The sequence below is a fragment of the Typopeltis vanoorti genome, chromosome 1, assembly GCF_054136105.1.
Source record: "Typopeltis vanoorti isolate ZY-2024b chromosome 1, IOZ_Tvanoo_1.0, whole genome shotgun sequence".
Classification (NCBI taxonomy): domain Eukaryota; kingdom Metazoa; phylum Arthropoda; class Arachnida; order Uropygi; family Thelyphonidae; genus Typopeltis; species Typopeltis vanoorti.
Window position 1 is genome coordinate 129,674,505 of NC_143549.1, and position 21,013 is coordinate 129,695,517.

Here is a 21,013-nt window from a genome sequence, read left to right on the forward strand (position 1 = left end):
ACATCGAAACCAATATATTTGGCCTTCTTCTTCAGCGATGGAGAAAATCACTGAGACAAGCTGATTCCAGAATGTCATGAAAAATACAGTGTCTGCGCAACGAAACTTAACATTTTCTCTAGTAATTTCTTCTAGACCTTACAATTTTCCCAAGAGGTTCACGATATGTGCGCGCGTACACACAGTTTCTATTAATAAATAAAGACTCAATGCAATAGAAATGGCAGATCACATTTTTTTTTCTTTCCATGTTTATTTTCTTAGGACAAAAAAGCAATATACTGCAGCTTGAAGTGAGAGCGAGAGCCAAGTAGATGTTACCGGAGCACTACTTGTGACATGGGTTTTGTTTCCAACAAGGCGTAATAAGCAGCCTTGCAGATCTTGTTCATGTATCGCGTTGTGTTTAGTGGCGTATCACGGAAATCTCATTCTAGAGACAAGAGAGAAAGAAGGAGATACTCACGTTTGACAGCTGTTCTTATTAAACGTGTTCTTTTGCTGCAAAGTGAATGACGTGGTATTTGCTTTTCCATTTTGATGTGATAAAGAGCTCCTCAATAACTGGTACTCAGTGGAAATGTCTTTCGTCGTCATAGCAACCAACATCTTTTCAGTCCGCTCGTGTTCTTATCACGTTATTTCACGCTACTACTATGTAAGGAAAAAGGAGACTGAGCTATAAATAAAGCGACAATTTTGAAACACAATAACAGTAAAGAAACAAAAAAAAAGCGTGAGGCAAAAGGATAGGAAGATAGTAAGGAGAGATCGTGGGAAAACAGGGAAATAAACACGTGAGAATGGAAAGGTGAACACGACTTATTCGCGCGTGAATTATTTATGTACTTTACTGAATGCATACAAGAAATTCTTATGAACGCGAATCTATTTTGTTTTGTAAGGGAGAGCAACACATCCAACTTTTCTTTCATGTAATAATGTTGCTAGGTGACAAAAGATGAAAAGAGAGGAGGAGGATATGTTCATTCGGAGAAACTGCAGAAAATATACTGTTCAAAGAAAGAATTCACAACGGCTAATATTATTAAATAGGACGGGAGAGAGGGAATGTGCTTAATTCAGTATGTTTAACAATATGTTAGGACTAAAATAGATGGAAGTAGTACTTTTATGTAGTACGACGAAAAAAAAAAACTTAAGCGCGACGAGAAATGGAGTGCTGTGGAAAACTGTGATAGAAAGTAACATGGTCAATCGGACAAACGAAAGAAGATGCGAAGACTGCACTCCATATTTGAAGACTGACTGACTGCTAGCACGCATGACACTTCCACAGCTCAACAGCTACCGTCCCGAAGGTGAGTTGAAACATATTGATCGCAATAACACGCACACACAGAGAGAGAGAGGCTTTCGTAGGAGTGTACCGAAAGAGTCAGTGAATCAGAGGACAGTGCAGATTGCGGATCCGACAGTTTTGAGCAACGATTGCTCGGCAAACATCCTCGAAATTTTAGGAAGATTGAGCACAGTAGGATAGGGAAGGGGGGAAGCGCGCGTGCCCGCGATCACCTCTAGACTGCTGGAAATGTATGTTTGCCAATGATTTCAGTCCGACAAAAAAGGAAGTCATTCGCAATATTCAGCCTGTTTCTTGAAAGTAATAGTTAATATTTACCATTCTGAAGAAAAAGCAGGTTACATTCAACTAATTCAATAATGCAAAGCACTAAATTAAAGATGCCAAGAAATTATATTCCTGGTTTAATCCTTGATCCAAGTGTAAGCAAACAAAGTTTTCGCCTGAAGTTTCTTTCAGGACTGAGGCAACTCGTCGCAAAGGTAGTATGACTTCACATCACTTGCCTTAGTATCCCATAATGCAACTTCCCATAATGCATAGCATTAGACATGTCCGCAAGGAGATGTGCTTTGCATTATGGGATACTAAGGCAAGTGATGTGAAAGTCATACCACCTTTGCGACGAGTTGCCCCAGTCACACTTGGATAATGGATTAACCAAGCATATAATTTCTTGGTATCTTTAATTTATAATATAACCAAGTGAAAAACTTCCAACAATGCAAAATACTGTATAATCAAGTACTTTGATTCTTACTATATTATAGATATTGAGAACTGCGGCTTTATAATAGACTGATAATAACCTAATTTATGCTTCTACGGTTAATGATGGAAGTTCGAAAAGGGAGAATAAAGTTCTTTTTATTCGATTAGAAAACCTGAAGATTATACTTATCTAAATAAAAAGAAATCGAAGGGAAATTGTTCCAGAGCAGATCAGTAGAGAGATAAGAAGAAGATGAAGCAAGTTTTATTCTGTGGATTCCTAGCTGAATGGGTGGGAATCCACAGAATTGGTAGAAACCAGTCTTAGCACATGCCCCATTAGATTTAAAGGAAGCAGGATGGAGAAATGTTGATGCGAATACTTCTGAAAACCAACCACGGAACTATTCGTAAAAAATAATGAAGAAAAAACTGAACATCCTTAAAAGAGAGAGAGAGAGAGAGAGAGAGAGAGGAATGAATCAGCGATGATGGGTCATTAATCAATCTCTCCCTTGTATAGAGTCAGAATTTAAAAGAAAGCTGTTAGGGGCATCACCCAAATGTGAACAGAATTCAATGACTGAAAGGATTTATGATTCTTTCCAGTTAAAAGCAAATTATAGATTATAAATGCTGACTGGAATGAAATAGAGCGTTGTTTCTTAAATGCTGAGGTCAAAAAGAAATATTAGAGAATAAAACTAACGACAAAGGAACAGTTTTTGTGATAAAATATGAGAGTTGTCTAAAGTAAGGCTGTAAGAAAGGGTTCGCTTTGTCAGGTAATAACACAGGACTGAATTTTGCTTTCATTGATGTTAACAACATTATTATAACATCCTATTGAAGAACGTGTGAATATCAACATTTCAGATGTGCCATAAGTTCCTATTCTAGACATTTTAGAGAGTTGGTGTAGGGCTTGTGAAGAAACAGAGCGCAAAGTAATATCAATAATTGAAACTGGACTCCATTAGATATGGAGCATTGTCCGACTCTCTTTCTGTTGTAGAACAAAAGGAAGAGACTTGGTGAAAGAACAGATTCCTGTTCACACCAGATTAAAAGATAGAAAGCAGACCATAAGATGAGAACTTACTTAAGAGAGGTTATGACAAAAACATTAATGTTTTAAATATCGAGGTCAGCTACCTGAGTTTCTCTCAAGCTCTTTATGGCGTGTGTTCAAAGTTTCGCGACATAAGATAAATCTGTAAGCGAATTACTTTATTGCTTGTGTGACTTTCAAGTAGTATGTTAGCAATACACACACTGCTTGGATAGAAGTCAACGGACACCCCTCATGAGCAAGGTGCATCGTGCCATAACGAGTCACGTGTTCATGCAAATTGGAGGAATGTGATGCTCCCAAGCCAGTGCAACTCTGTCCGGGTGAAATGGCTGCAAGAAGAGAATGAGAGAGAGAGTCTGATAGAGGCGTTGCCATATTCGACAAATCTGTTATGTCCTATCTGTTCGACAAAGTGTTGACAAATTGGACCATACCAGGTCAATAGTTAGTGATGGAATTGCAGGGATTCGACTGGAAGTGCTACCTGCAGTGGACGACCGAGTACACTCACCGAATGTGACCGTATTTTTACATATAAAAATATAAAAATGATAATATATAAAAACCGCCATTCTTCAGCCGCCATGTTGAATGTAAAATTCGGGAATCGACTGGAACACGAATCTGCATAAAACATTCAGCATTGAGGTTCATAACATGGGTCTCCATGGTAGGACGCAATATGCAAGCCACACATTATCCGAACCAACATGCAGCCTCTTCTTCGGTGATGCAAAGAGCGTGATACATGGAAGATGAACTTCTCTTACCAGAGTAACCCCAAATATGAGGAGGTGGTGGTGTGATGGTCCTGCCTTGCCTGGTTTGACCTCGGATCTCTGTTTTTGGTGCCACGAACATTGAACTCAGAGAGGTATCTGAACATTCTAGACAATGCAATGCATCCCACTTTATGGCATTTCTACGGAACTGACAATGTCTCTTTCAGCAAGACAATGCGCTGTGTCATAAGGCTGCTGTTCTAAATGAGTGGTTTGTGGACAGACATATACGTCACAATACTTGACTGGCATGCACAGAGCCTTGATCTCAACCCCTACTGAACATCTGTGTGATGAACTGGAACGTTAAGTGAGGCCAAGAGACGTCGGCCTCACAACAGTCCAAGTTCTTATTACGTGCCTACAGGAAGAATGGTTCAAAATTCCCATTGATCGCTATTGTACAATTGTGAAAAGCATACCCCGTAGAATTGCTGCTCTCATCGCAGCAACAGTAGGTCCTGCATCGTATTAAGGTGGACGCAATAGCTGTTTGTTCCTCACACTATGATGTGCTTCGACTTCTTTCTAAGCAGTATACTTCTCCCTTACTTTAGGAAAGATTGAAGTGAGAAGGACAGCAGTTTGTTGATTAAGAATTTTCGTTTTTCATTTTCGTTTGTCATGACTAGGATGAAAGGATTCAATAGGACTAAGTAGATCTCTCAAAAAGCATTTCAAATAACAAATAATTCGACTGCAAACGATTACTGTATTTCAGAAAGTGTAGTTTTGATAATTTGAGCCACTAAGTTGCAGTAAATGGGATCCAATGAAAAGAATAGAATCTTCTTCTATTGCGTCTGAAATCTTAATAGATATTACATCCTTTGCTTTAAAAAACGAAGCGAGACAGAATAGTAGATTACGGTTATAGCTACAACCCGCAGTAAAAAATATTTCAGTTCAAGAAATATCCTCCCCCTTCGTACCGCGGAGCTGACGTTCAAACAAAGAACCGAAAAGGAGTCGCAGTAACTTAAAAGTAAGCTCTGATTGGAACAAAAGGAAATAAAATGTGAGAGAAAAAAAATCTTTCCGAATCAGCTGTACCCGATGTTTCTATCAAGTCTTTCAAAGAAGAAGAAGGAGAAGAAGAATCTTGATAACTGGTCTTGTAGTATCCTCGAAAGGCATTACAAACACACAAAAAACATCGGAGACGAAGTGTAAAACTAATCAGTTAACCAATTGCAATTGAGGGTTTCACGGGCAATTTTTTCCCGGTTCAAATATAAAGGACGGAAATGTGTAAATTGATTTGGTTTTACGAACTCTTTTTACTACTGAGTTTGCAATGCTGTTGGTTGATTAATTTCTTATATCCGTGCCAATAACTCCAGCCAGAAACTACAAAGGAATTATTTGAAAAATAAGTAAATAAATAAATTCTATAAGACGTCTTCATTCTTTAAAGGAAGCGGCGTTACTCTTTAATCACCAACTTTTTGAAAATAGATTGGTAGGATTCCACCTTCAATAATTAGAAAGAGTGCACCCCATACTGTCTGTTGTCATTCCATTCTCTTTTCATGCAATCGCCCTTTCGTTTTGTATCATTTTAATGCAGTGATAAGACACTCGTCACGAAAAATGCATGCATTGTATTAAATCCAGTGCAACTGACCTTGTATAGCAAAGTCATCATGTCAATTCATTACATTAATACTGACCATCACCTTTAATCATTATCCCTTCAGTTAGTGCATTTTTGCAGCCTGCTGGACGAAAGGCGGTTTTCCTAATTTTAATTAGTTTTTATTTGTATACACGTGTGTGTATATGTGTGTGTCTGCAGGGTCGCTTTTGCTGAGTCGTGGTGATTAAAAACCGGATATTTTTTCCATAATAAAAACTCTATTTGTCTGCACCAAAGGTCAGTTCACACTTGAATGGATTGAAGAAAAGTCTGCGAAGAAAAACTTCGTTTTGGCGTTGATCAGAAATGATCCTGTAAAGTCTCTCTTCTACAAGGAATTTAGGAGGAAAGCTAAGCAGACATCCTTTATTTGAAACTAAACATCATTTGCATTGGTATTTACATCCGTAGACTTTTTTAATAATGACCACCTTGATGATTGCCACATTTGTCAGAACGTCATATGGATGCGGGACTAAAAACCCGAGTTTCCGGTAGTGAAAAATTCTTCCACCTTCGTATTACACCAGCTAACTCACATTTAGTTGAAAAGCCCTGGTGGAGTTCTTCGCGGCCTAGACAGGATTCAAATCCAGGTCCTTCCAACCAAAGGACATCGTTGAAACCAATGTCCTTTGGTTTCAACTGGGCTACGGAGGTCTAATGATACTTCCACCGAACTACAATTCTCGTCAATCAATTTTAAATGAGAGCATTATGAATATATTCTCCCATCTCCAACTTGGTCCCCAATTAGCACCTTTTCAACATTTCTAAGATCGTGGAGTAGAACTGAAAGAGAGTTTCAACGAGATGTTAGATAGTGGCTCGGAGAACAAAAAATTGGATTTTTTTTGCTAATGGTATTGATATCAAGCGGCAACATTCTTATAATAATCCAACTTCCCAAGATAGGTTATTAGCACATAGTACATGGGACAAGAATTAAGTATAAGAACAATACTGTTCAAGAGACCAAACTTTGAACTATTTTAAGGCCATTGAGGTCTCTACTATAGTAACAGAGTGGTGATCTCACACCCGGCTATGAAAATTATCCACCATCTGAACATACAGATCCATGCCCCAGTGTGATACGAGCCTGCAAGGAAAGAAGCACATATACTATTCATCACTGCTCCCTTTCCCAAAAATTATAGAAAAATAGTACGCAGGTGCAAATGTAAATTACCTCTGATTTCAGATAAAGTGTTTTGTGTAACGCGAATCCTATTTTGCTGAATTCTAATAATCCTTCATATAATTAATAAAAAGAATCTCGGGTGGTGGGGGATCTCCAAGTACCATCTTAGATAGTCATTCTTTCTAGAGCAAATACGACAGTTAAAAACCCTTATTAATTACATTTTCCAGACTGGGAATACGACATCTCTGAATATTTCCATATAGGATATGAATGTAATTCTCGATTTTATTCTTTGCACACTCTGGTTTAATCATTTAGGAACATAAACCAGGTCACTCTCAGAGTTTCTTTTGCACTTTCTCAAAACCATGTTTTTAAATTAACTTGTCGATCGTGGAGAAATCTTCTCTAATAATTTCAATCCTCGCTTCCGGAACTTATTGGATAGATGCTATTTTTATCCTAAATTTTGTTTATTCATAAGTATTTTGTAAAAAAAACTTTGACTTTTCTTCTCTTGTCATAGAATTCTTTTTTGTCGATGGAATTTTCTGGACTCCAGAATTATTTAAATTGCACAAAATGAAGAATCCAATCAAGGTTTGATTTTATTCTTCTCATTCTGGCAGTCCTTCAAATTCTTGTTCAAACCAATCAGAAATGGTAAAAATCGATTCCATTTCCACCATCAAATGACACTGGAATCGGCTTAGTAAACAACTGTTTCCAATTCAGATTGAAGTTTTCAAACAGGCCCTTGAAAGAAATGACCTTTTGCTTTTCTGTTTTGACTGTTATGTAAGACTCCAAAATGATTTTACTCAAGATTCTTCTTCAAGAGATTCTTAAACATTATATATGCATTTTTTTTATTACTGAACTTTCTGATTTTGTTTGTAAAGTTTCATAGAATACAAAGTAACAAGTATGTCAAGTTATTTCCCTGACGGGACAACAAATGTCTTACCAAAGATACAAAAGATGTAAACCGTATGATTCTTTAAAGCAGTCTTTTAAATTAGAAAAGTTATTTTAAATCTTTGCGATGATTCGGATTATTCGGAAGCTTCTTTAAAGAAAGTTGTCCAGATTTCTGTTAGGATAAAATCGAACTACCAGTCTTGTGGTTTACTTTTTTTAAAAATTAATTCTGGAGACGTTCTCGAACTTCTCCAGCCAAAAACTAAAGGCAATTCACTTTAACATCATAATACTTGGTTGCAGCCTAAGGCCTAGTTGGTTTGAGAAGACAGCTCACTTCCACTCTCCTTACTAATACGTTTTGGATTCGAATCTCACCAAGGTTATGGATATTTGGTGAATGCCTTCAGGTGGGAGATGAATTTCATCGCCTGGTATTAGCCCATTCCCCCCCCCCCCCTTAATGGAGGAAGGATGGTCGGTCTGAAGTGGCTCGCTTGACGTTTAGTGCAGAGTTTTCACGATTTGATTCTCTAACCCATTTAGTTTACCCGCAGTACTAATACGGATGTAATACAAAACATGTAAGATTAGGATTCACGTTAAAAACAAATAAGGCTTTGAAATTCGGAACGTTGACTGATTACTAGGTAAAGTTATCGAGATAGTTTCATCGCCAATAATTTTTGAAAGTCATTCTGAACATTCTTATTGTACAATCCTGAAGACGTGGAAACAACAACCATTCATCAGCAATTATTGTCTAGACTTAACTTCAAAGAACGACTTGTTCTTTGAAATTAAAGAACTCTGTAGAGACAGCCAGACTGGATTCCTTTTAATAATCCATCTACTCTCCTTATTTTACTGATTTTATTTATCGCCGATTCTCTTTTGGGCCATCTTGTCTGAAGAGAAATCTTGGAAGTGTACTCTATGGCATTTTCTAATGAGGACACACGGGACGAGTCAGATAAGACCCGCACTCGGAATATTTACGGCGCGGCGATTCAATTCATTTGTGTTGAATTACCCCCTTCCTCCCACTATATAAAACATCTCTTTAGTCTAAAGAAAACCGTTTATTCGCAGATCTACCGATTCAGCAGAATGTCGGACGACAGAAACGACAATTACGACAATATTTTTCCTTTCTTGGCTCTCATCCAGAAACATGGCGTGCGTACGTGGCGCGTGAATGTGGCCAGCCAACTGCTGACACCAGCATCTTGGGTCTAATAACTGGTACGTAAAAAGTTCAACGATGCGTCTGTTCACCCCCGCTTACAGATAGTGCCCAAAAGGATATGATATATATCGTCTTAAGCGCCTCCGAGCATCATCGCAGTTAAATAAATGCGTTTCAGTTTGGAAATGGTTAATTGGAGCGCTTCATCCAACTGAATTTCTATGTTTAACGACTTCCTAGCGATCTCTTGTGGCCTTCACATACGAATATTATAAACGATCAGCGATCACTAATAATGTTTAATTGATAGCAGGCTTCTTTTTTAAAAAAAATTCATTCCCACTTTTTTACATACTTTTAAGGCATTCTTTTGAAGATCATTCTTCCCTCATTGACGCTTCCATAGGGCACTGTTCGTTTAATATTATGGAAGGGTCAATGAGCTGTTTAAGTGTTTTTAACTTATGTTGTTGAAATTCTCACGAAATGATATGTGTATTTTGTTCATTTTTTTCAAAATGATTTTGTAGTATTCGTTTTATTTACTATTCAGTAAACTTAGTGAATTTAATAGTTTGGTTTCAGCAGCCATCCTTATGAAGTTGTTACAGTCACTTGAGTTATTGTTCTTAAATACTGAATTAAGCAGAGGGATTCCTGATATGGGAGGCATCGCATGCCTAAAATTGTATTCATCAGATTCAGAAAGTGTTTTGAAAATGGGTCCTGAATATTTAATGAATCGGAATCCATGTTTGTTTATCTTCCCTTGGACGTCTGTGATTTCTAAAGATTTTAAAAAGTGAATAGTATTTTAATTCTCCTTTTTACAAAAGTATTACCTGTTATTATTTCACATTTTATTTTGCAAGATCCAGTGTGAATTTCAGTCTCAAGATTATTATAACGAATTACCTATTCCTCAGTTACGGGGTTAATAGAGTGGATAGTGTCGCCCTCTCAAGTTTACAGACTGTATTCGAATCCCGCTATGTCATAGATGTATGTGAATGTTATTAAATGGTAAATGTTTGTTAACATTCGGTATGGGACCACCTGTCTGCTTACTAGATGCTGAAGCAACTTGAAATATTTCCATAGACTTTATTTTTCAAAATGGAGTTCACAGATCTTCGTTCAATTGTTATCATGAAGATAGAAATCTTTACATGGAAGTTTTGAACTAATGTGAGATAACCGGTCTTATACAGCGGTAGAGAATTTTTTTTCTCCCAAAACATACAAATCATCCAGAGAACGCATGCTATTAACAGAAAAATTACGATGTACTAGATAGTAGATAGTTCAGTGTTGACAATGGATTGTGCAATTCTTACCCCGTGAGGTGTCATGTAATCATCATAATGTTATTATTTATTTAATTTTTCTCTATGGCTCTGTTTACAAAAAGGGTCTTATTCTTCAGCATGCCATCCCGTTTTTCAGACTTATACAATAATCGTGTATTGCGATTATTGTATAGTAGTGAAGTAAAAGAAGAACATAAAATATTTGAACTTCGAAAGATTTACATACATAATAACAAGATAACATAAATAGACTGAACTCTATTAACCTTTAATATATATATTTTTTTCTTTTCAGTAGTGTAGAGGTAGCATTACTTTGATTTTCGTACGAACTGAATGTGCGTTTCTCGTATACATTCTTCACGGCTTAAAAAAATAAGTGGTGACTTAAGCTTCTTAGCAGAAGGCTTATAAGGCGTCTAAGAAGATTATCACTCCTTCCAAATGTATTTAATTCCCGTTGCGTTTTAATCGAAATTGGTAACGATGAAATGAATTTTGTTCCCCCTCCCCCAATTCCTAAACTTCACACACATCGCAAATCTGACGCTTGGAGTTTATGCAATCCAGTAATAGAATCGATGAGATAACACACGAAAGAAAACACAGACCCCTAACACGGAGCACGGTCGTGATCAATAATTTGACAGGATTGGAGAAAGAAATGAGAAATTATCTTCATTATAAAGAAATAAAATGGTAAATCTTGGTGTTAGTGAAGGTAGCGGCACTGCTTGTAAACATTGTTATTGCAGAAGTGAGAATTCAACATGGAAATCCATTTATTCCTTTCCAGTTAATTTTTTAATATTTCAGTTATTCTTTTACAAAATAATAATCATGAAAGCGGACTAAAAGAGATTAATTACGTTCCAATAGTGAGATTAGTTGTTTTAAAATTTTCAGCAATTCGTGTCGGCCAATCAGCGTAAGTTATCAAGGCGATTTTGTGTTTCGAAAGTAAAAAAAAAATACGTGTTGTAAGGGAAAGAAGAGGAAGAGGAAGAAGCAAGCGTTTAGCTCTTCACGCTAAACGTTTGCTTTAATTTCTGTGACTTTTTCATAGATTGGCAAGAAAATATTTTCCCAATGTAAGTGGCATTTTTGATAAACCATGTAGGTACATAATTATACAGTGATTTTTACCTCTGCTAAATAGTGTTTTTGTCTTGGTCACATTTTGTTGGTTTTAATTAACCGAGAATTATATTTCAACAGGAGTATGAGCAGGAAGTTTGATTGTTTGCGCTGTGTAATTAAAGTAATTGTTCGTATCAACAATTTCTACCGGTGCTTAACGTGTTTATGTTTGCAAGAAAATGATGCGTCGTGAAATTGGTTTGTCTGCTGTAACTACACCTCATTCTTAGAACACAATGGGTTCCTAAAAAGCGCGTCAAAAAGCGAATTATGTTTTCTTTGAGTGCACTTTAACAGCACAATTGAACTAAAAATTAAATGAAAATAATTTTTAATAAATTTGTGTCAATGCATTAAGATTGTTGAGGATTGTTGTGTAAAAGTTAAAAATACTTGAGCATTTTTTTATTATAATTATTGTATTTACAATTAAAGTAGTTTCTGTTTAATTCTTTTAATCAAAAAGAGAAAAAATAGTAATGAAATGAAATATCTAAATTTAAGTCTATAATTTTGCCTGCTTAGATGGACTGCAAACAAACATTCTGACGGCATCCGCTATCCAACTTAGTCGTCAACGAGATACAAGATGTCTAACCAAATTTGAACTAACCGCTCCTGGAATTGGGGTGAAAAGTATCATAAATATTGAAAGCTTTTAACTCCATTTCCGGGAGCGGTTAGTTGTTGGCTTGACCAAATGTTCCTCTGAAATAATAAGCTTTAAAAGAAGCAGTAGTTGTCCCTCCCCACGATCCATGGGTTGCAGAATAGATACCATTTTGAGAGTAAATACATGATCTTGACGTAAAAGGGAAAATTAAGGATTACTAGGTAATAAGGGGAATTGTTTACTAGCAGAATACCCAGCCCCCTTGATAATTTTAGCTCGATAGTTTTTCTGCGTGTGTTTAAAGTGCAGACATAACTCAGTCTTACCAGCCGATCCACCACTCACTTAGATGTCATGTGAACTGGTCTTCGCTTTACATCCAGCAAACTAACCTCTACTAGAGTTAAAAATTGCGAGTTAGAACTTTCCTTTTGCTCTTGTTTGTTATCAGCTCGCTTTTTCTGAATTATTATCAACTCAAAGGCGCACGACGTTAAATTTAAACCTGAATCTAAATCCAATCTTTCGAGGTGACCATTTACCGCTACTCGCTTTTTTGGTTAACATCGTTGATTGGCATGGATATTTCTTATTGCTACAGCCAGGGAACATTATCGGCACTAGATCTTCCCATTAGAACATTTTAAATGATAAAAAAATCAAGTTGAAATCATTTCGAATGCTTAAATTTCAAGGAAACATTGATGTCGAGGCAGAAACATGAATACACACACACACTATACCGTCGCAAAATGCACACTCACTTAACAAAATCATTTCTTCACATTCGCGTTGTAATACAAATCAAATAATGTTTTAAGCGAATAATCTTTGGCGATGCACATACCAAATTTTGTTTCATCCTGACCAGCCTAGTGCCACATCGTAAATGTAAAAGTGTGAGCCAAGTGCCTCATACTTGAATCATGTTTCGTTATTAGTAAACATCATAAGTCCGGGTAGCCTTAATTCGACCAACCAAATCTTTGCTAACTAGTTGGCCGAGTGGTTAGCGCATCCGTTCCCAACCAAGATGCTATGGGCTCAAATACCCCCATAGGCACGGATGCTAGTGATGTCTTTTAGGGTATGAAATAAATTTTATTGCTCGGTGCGAGACCAATACCCAGCCAGTTTATTGGAGACCCGAAATGGCTTGAAAAATGTTAGTGTTTGGTCTCTAGAGTAGGTTTCTGGACTATGTGAGAAATAAATAAATACAATATACATATATAAATTTAAAAAATTGAAAAACATTCGTAGCTCACCCACGGGTACGTTTAGAAATAAAAATAAAAAGACGTCAAAAACAAACTCCGTCCCCCTCGAGACCGTCATAATTTAAGATTGCTTGCTGAAATTTACCATAAACATGTCTGTAAAATGCAAAAAAAACACAGATTTTTTTACAGTATTTTCCCAGTCATTTTAGTACGGCTTAAGAGCTAACCGACTTATAATGGCATTTTGTTTCAGGAATTATGGGTGACGTTTCACGACTAATGAAGTAAGCCTAAATCAGCAGGGACTCCAGTGGCAAACTGCCTAAAAATAATCGCTTCTCAAAGTTGATCCGAATATTTAAAACATTTCACAACTTGTATATAAAAACAGAAGCGACGTGTACCCGCATTTAAAAAAAATAGCGATTTTTTATAGGATTAAATGATCATAATATAGGATCTCTACCGTTGCTTATGAATAGCAACCGACCGATACGAAATGAGATACTAAGTATGTCAAAACATTTTAGTGTTGCAAGCATTATTAAATGCTTAAAAGCCATTAATATTAACAAACGAATGTCAAGTTTTTAATTTTTTTGTAAAATTTCAATTATTTTCTGTATATTTACATTAGAACTCTATATTTATATTACTTTTACTTTAATGAGAAATTTGAAATAGTTTATTTTCAGCAGTTTGAATATAGTTAAGTGAGAAAAAAGATTGTAAATATTTCTGTGGTCAGCCCAGGCCACAGAACATATTTCGGTGACCTGAGTCTCTGCTCAGGTGTAATTGACCACTATGCTAGCATTTTATAACTATAGTGTGTGTGTGTGTGTGTGTGTGCGTGTGCGTGGTCGTGAAAGTGCAGTTACAATATTTTAATAATAAGTACGTCACTAAACTATTAACTCAACAACAAACATTTGGAAAGAAACATTTTGCCTTGATGTCCTAGCACATCGGTCTGATTGGTGACGTCATATGGAAATAACTGAGTGCATGCACAAACACAGTTTTTCATCACTCTTTTCACGTACAGAAACTATTCTGCGAGCTAAACTGAATCTATTCTCTCTCTCTCTCTCTAGAAACGGTCGATGCAAAGAATGAGCAAACAAAAAAGAATAAGAGGGCAGCTTGGCCCATAAGTAAACAGGTTGCACTTCGACCCTCGCGCGCATCCAAGAAAAGACGACGATGTTTTAACGGCAGAGCAAACCTTCCCGTTCAATTTGCCATACAGCAGATGGCGAAGTTCCCACGCGCAGACTTCCAGACACAGAGATCGATAAGATACCGCGAATATTTCACATACTTCATAATTACATCGGATAGTGTCTGTCTGCTTTCGGATATGACGTTATTAGACGAAGGTTTTTATGGTAATCCGTGTACATGATTAACGGTGGGAGGCAGCTAGATAGATAGATTACACCAAGTGACGGAACTGATCAACAACCCTACCTGAACGTAACAAGGACCCATTAGCGTGTTCGCCGATAACAGAACTACATCTTTGCAATGAAAGTCTTGTTCGACCTTCATCTGCCATCACTTTTTCCATCTACCCATTTCGCTGTAGAAATGTGGAGGATTAAAAATTGAAAAAAAAAAGTACTTTCTTTCATTGGTCTCATCCATCTATTCTTTTATTCCTTTCTTCCAAATTTCTCATACTTTTTTTTTCCTGGGTGCAAAGTAACTTGTAATGAGTTGCATATGCCAATCTGGTTGGACGGCGTGGTTAGCGTATTCGACCAACCAACAGGTCGCAGGCTAGACTCTCGTTTCAGGCGTGGATGTTTGTGATTGTCTTTAAATAGGAGATGAATTTCGTTGTCCGGTGTGAGACCACCATCCTGCTTATTAGAAGCTTGAAGTGGATTGAAAAGTTTCATGTTTGGTTTCAAGAGTAGGATTTCCTATACTATGTAAAAAAATAAATAAAAAATTACAAAAAATATATAAAATTGATTTTAAAAAAATGGAAAAATCCGTACCTCATCCACGGTATAATGTATTATAGGTTTATTAATAACCTTTTCGTGGGTGGGAACCACATTAAAAAATATATAAAAAAAGACTTAACTTGAAGTAGACCAAAAACGTAGTGTGGTTGCTTAAATTATAAGACTAGTCAACAATTAATACAAATAAATTAATTTTATTATGCATGTGTAGATACTAAGAGAAGAAAAGATCTCCAAAGAACAAGGGGGGGGGGAGATGATTTACAAAGGTTTGGCATGAGATGGGAGACATTAGCTAAAGACAGACAGAACTGGAAAGTTAAGGGATAGTCTATATCCAGCAAGATGGAAAGAAGCCAAAGAAAAAGTTACATAGCCTGTGTATAGTTACTGGGTTCTGTCTATTAGCTTTTTTTTTTGGTTAGTATTCCAAATGAAATACGAAAAAAAAAACAAGTCAACTATTTAAACGTTTTAATACTCTCTCTCTCTCTCTCTCTCTCTCTCTCTCTCTCTCTCTTAGCGTAAAGGATTTGTCCATCGGTAAATTCATGCCATCAACAGTAAAGAGTATTGCTTAAGTATTTTTGGACATTTAAGGGAAGATAACCAACCTAAAACGAATGGTGCATGCAGAACAGGTCGCTTCATCACGAAAATATCCCAAAGCACACGTCTTCCGTGCACCTTCGACTTGGTCTCTCTTAAAGTTTTTTGATCCTAAGATGAAATTGCACGCAAAGAAGATTTTAGAACATTTCAACTTTTCAAATCGAGTTTCCAGAGGAACCAAATAATCTCAACGGAAAAACTACTTTACAACAGGTGCAGAAATGCTGGATTCGCATGCTCAGTTGAAAATATTTGATTGTCTCAACAACAGTAAGTAGCTAAGTGGACAGTTTTTTTATCATTCAATCCTGGAACATTATCCCTATACCAGAGCTGGATAAACATTATCTCTTTCAAGTATATAACGAATTCAACGAATGGGTTAAGTTTCATGCGTTGATTTAATGTTTAACAATTACTATTTGGAATAAATTATGTTGATACTAGTGCATGGAACAATGAACGTTAAATTGGGATAATTGTAAGACGACTGGCCATTCTGGCCTCGTTTCTTTTCCTAAAACTCGTGATGACAGATGTCAAAGTTGTGCTTCAGAGCGATACTAAGACTACTACTACTACTAAGTGTCGCTCTAAAGCAACGTCCACCAATTGAGGATTACCATAGTGTAGTAAAATATTTGTATACTGACTGAAGGATCGAAAGTGATCCTTGATCAACTTGGAATTTGGAAACGTGATTGCTTTTTCTGATAATAGTAAAAAATATTGCAACAAAACAAAACGAAGCAATTATGAAGAAAAGAACTCTAATGAACTAAGAAAAAAAGGAAAGCTCGACAACAAAATCTAATGGTATGATCTGTGTAAATAAATGAGTTTTATGAAAGCAACAGGCAGTTTTGAGAAGCGAAGAAGGAAGATCAGCAAGATCTGTTGGCAGAGTTTCTATACTTGAAGAACAAAATGTAATCATAAAACAAAACCTGGGACAAAATAATTTTTATTGAAGAAAAAATATGGAAATAGAACTTGCAATGGAATGATGTTTCACTCATCCCTGTTTTCCTGGAAGCGAAGCTACAAAAATGTATCATCTAAACAAGGGTTTTTGGCAACTATAACTCAATTGAAATACAGTACAATCGGACTGTACTTGAGAAATGGTTTTGGCAGATAACGTATGTGGACGCGGATCGGTGAACATCTCAGATTGGTAATTGTATCCTAGAGAAAAACTCTAGTATTCTGCTCGAATCTACCACTTTTTATTTTATTGTTCACAGCTGTGATCTTGGAATCAATAAACTGTTCTTCTTTCCGCTCTCATTCATCTTCTAAAAGAGCCTCTCCTGAATCTTCTAAAATGCACAATGAAATTTTAGGATACAATTCCAGTTTCCAGGTATTTTTTTACCTAGGAATTCTCATTGCTAAGCATACGGTCTACTCAGAGTTCAGATTTTACCCCATTTAAACGGTGTTTGAAATTTAATTTTAAATTAAATGTATAGGAAACCAAAATTCAAAGCCAAAACGCTGCTAACATTTTCGCCTTTTTGGAAAAATGTTTTAGTGAGTCACTTCTGTGTTTTCATAAGGACGAAGTGATTGGAACTGTCACATTGTGGGATTTCGTAGCATTATAATTAAGCCACGAGAACATCTATGCTACGACTCCGATATTCTCTTTGCAATCAGACTGAAATAAATAAAGAAAATACCAAACTTGTTGCCATTCTGTCATTCTTCTCTGTCTCATTTTTAACCTTATTTCGCCTTTCTTTTTCAGAGTATAATAAAGTATTCTGGCATTAGGCCAAATATCAGAATACTTTACTATACTCGGGAAAAAATGGAAGGCAACCAACAGCTAATATTATTCCTGTTTCTGACACACATTGCTCTGTTTTGCAGACAATCGTAAATACGATTGCGTAAGCATGTGTGCAAATACTGCATTTAATTTAGCATTTGATTTATTGAAACAATTATTTAAACGTTTGATTTATTTGTTCGGTCATCTCCACTGAAAATAGGTGTTCAGAAAGCCATCTTTATTAAAACTTCACTAGGATGGTATTCAGTGGAGTATGCATGATACTTCTGAGGTTAGTTGGTTGCCTGCAACCAACTAACCTCAGACCAACCAACCAACCAACTAGTGGTTAGTTGGTTGCCTGCAATTATAGCTGAAGCAATTAGTCGTAATTGTATTAATTATTTATTTTTAACTGTTTTTGTTCCTCTTCTACCGGAGTTTTCCTGTTTTCAGGATGAAAAATTCAAATTTCTGGGAGTAAAAATCTTTACAACTCCATACGAGATTAACTCACCTTAGTAAAGAAAGTCTTTATATTCTCTGCATCCTACACGGGGTTCGAACCTTAGGATTTCCAATGAGTAAGTATCAGGTCGTTCTGGCGATTGCACTATACAGATGCATCCCGACACAACTGCTAACTTATCAAGTCATCAGAAGATGCTTAACCGATAAGACATTCACTAATTAGTCTGTTGACTAAAAACTATCTTGATGAAACTGAAAAAAACAAAGAAAAGACCTACTACAGAGTCCGCGTTTTGGAAGGTGGACTCTGCAGTAGATGTAAACTGAATCACCGTAATTGATGTGAAGCAAGCTGCATGAGAAGTACTAATTCAAGACCTCCAGACACTGAAATTAGAACTATAATCACGGTGCAAAATTTCGTTCCAGAACAAAAGCAGAAGCCTTTAAGGAATAAAATAAATCTGCAGTCTTGTTGATGCCTCTGAATTAAACAGAAAACTGTACTCAAGTGGTGGATAAGAAATGAAACTGTATTAAGTTAAACAAAATAAAATTAATCAGTCGTCAATGGAGAAATATTTGTTATAGGTGGGGATGTATTAAAGCACAAAAAACACGTTTCTCACATTCGAAATGCAATGTAACAATTTTTCCACCTTACCGAAGATTATCCATGCTACGCATATCCAAATGATTTGTCTTCAAACAGTACACATTTCCAAAACGAATTATTTTGCCATAATTGTCTTCGCATGTCGTATATGTTTCTAACTTTCAGTCCTTTCATTTGTACTCGTCTTAAAACTTTTTATAAGGAAATACGGGCAAAAGCGTTTTTGGAAATGTTCGAACAGCTGGCAATAACAACACAAGCTCTTATCAGCCAGTGCGACGTAGTGAGCACAATTGGTAGCGAGGATAGTGCATACAGCAAGTGTGCACTCTTCCCATTAATGGGAAGGCTCACGGAATTTCTGGCATTCCTACGTATGGTAGCTATTCCTCCACCCACTTCTTTGTAAACTAAAAGTTTTTTCTAGAAGTGCACCTTCGATAATTTTGTAGCTGAGCTTGTTTCTGGATCAAAGCTTTCATTTGACGAGGCATCAAAATGGCTGCAAGGAGAAATCAAGTCGAACAGCTGTATGTAGACAACTAGAAAGTCGGATTCTTTTAAGCAGACCTTTGCAACCTGATTCAGTTCTTTGTGTCATTTATTTTAATGCACTTTTGAATCTTATTACAATTCCTATATTCCATTAGCATCCTCGCGTTTCCAGATACTGATCTTTTTTGTCTTTCTCTACATTTTTATTTAACTATGCATTTGATAGACGTCTGGTGAGTAAAATCACAAAATCACATTTTATTTCTTTTTTTACTGTAGGTCGGCAAGGGGTCGCCATGGTTACATAGTGTTGCCGTTGCTGCAGCTGCCGTCACTTGTTATTATCCCTCTCTTAGGGGTGGCCTTGTGTTTGATGACATCGCCGCCATCAAAGACAACAGGGATGTTCGTTCTCATGTTCCGCTAAACAACCTCTTCTGGCACGACTTCTGGGGAACCCCTCTTCATAAGGTAAGTGAGTGAGTGCTATTTGAAGAATGCAATTTTTGATGTGTACGTGTCGAGTTACTTCAAAGCTTGGAGAAGTTGTATTTCAAGAGTTTTTGCATGAGAAATAAGTTTGTGCATTATAGTATTACGTGAAGTAGTGTCGATGCACAAAAAGCACAGAATCTTACCGGGACACAGATCACCCTGGATCCGATTAATATTAACAGATCTTGACGTTTCCAAATGTATTTTTTTTTCAAGGAGGAAAACAGAGAGAGATTTCTTGTTACTGGTTTATTATTTCATTCCATTTACGATGGAATCCCTCTTGCAATAGCTGATTCATATACTTTTTCTGTTGTCCAGCAGCCCTTTCTTCAGTATAATGTTGAACTACAAAGAGCAGGTCCCAAGAAGTACAATGAATCCCTATCCCCTCCTCCTTTTTGAAAGCAGAAATGTACTAATTAATTCCTACTTTCTGCTGGGATCGAAATCAAGACTGGCCTAAATGATCTGAATACTTACCCCGTGGTTTCCTAATAGTTGGGTTTGGACATGATGATGGCGGTGAGAAATGGAAGCAACAATATAAATAAATAAATTATTATTAATAAATAAAATATATATATAATATAAATTTTAAAAATAAACTAAAAAAACTTTAAAGAAGTATTGTCATTGTTTGGAATTACAGCTCAAAACAGCTAATGTCAAACTAGTTTGCCATGTTTGCTAATTGCGTGCGTTTTGTGGGACGAAAACTCGGAGTTTTTTTAAATGAAAACCTCGTCATTTACGCATGAAATCTAGACTCACTTTTAGTTTAAAATCGTATGTTACTATCTCTTAAGGAGAACAGGAGGTTATATTTAACTTTCTTACTTTTGAACACATTTTTATAAGCAGATGAATGTCGGAACTTTTCTATTAGCATTATGCATTTATTTAATGATTTTACAACATTAGAGAGAGAAGATGGAGTTCTGTTTCAGGTACACTAAGATATGTGTAAAAGTGTTTTAATAAATGTCCATGTGTGTGTGTGTGTGTGTGTGTGCCTTTTATTTTGTTCTGAAATAACCTTCTAATAACCTTCTTACGTTATTAGAAGCATTGTGTTTAAATACGTTTATTTTATTGCTATTTTCATTTAACTGAATCAAAATAGTTTTCAGCATGTGTGTGTGTGTGTGTGTGTGTGTGTGTGAGAGAGAGAGAGAGAGAGAGAGAGAGAGAGAGAGAGAGAGATCATGGAAAAGGAAGGATGCATCGGTCTAAGCGAGCTACCAGATGACTAACCCTGGGAGTCGCTGATTTAATCCATAAAGTAGCATGTTCAATTCTAATCAACTAACCTACTGCGAAACGTTGACTGAAGGCATTGTAAGACAGTGCCATCTATTCCAAGCCAACCTCACTAATTCAGTCTACTAATTACAAACATATTCATTATGTAGATAGATTGGGTTGGCCAGTTCGGGCATGGAAACACACCTACTTATTATGGAATAACACTCGGCCACAAACATGCTA

At 36.4% G+C, this 21,013-nt stretch overlaps 1 protein-coding gene across 1 annotated transcript in view; it reads left to right on the top strand.

The window, feature by feature from the left end:
• Positions 1–21,013, top strand: part of LOC150110424 (protein O-mannosyl-transferase Tmtc3-like) — a 123,992-nt gene that overhangs the window by 36,755 nt on the left and 66,224 nt on the right. The window contains exon 2 of the mRNA XM_090398059.1: positions 19,307–19,498. Coding sequence (XP_090254185.1) covers positions 19,307–19,498 — 192 coding nt within the window. The remainder of the gene's footprint in view (positions 1–19,306; positions 19,499–21,013) is intronic.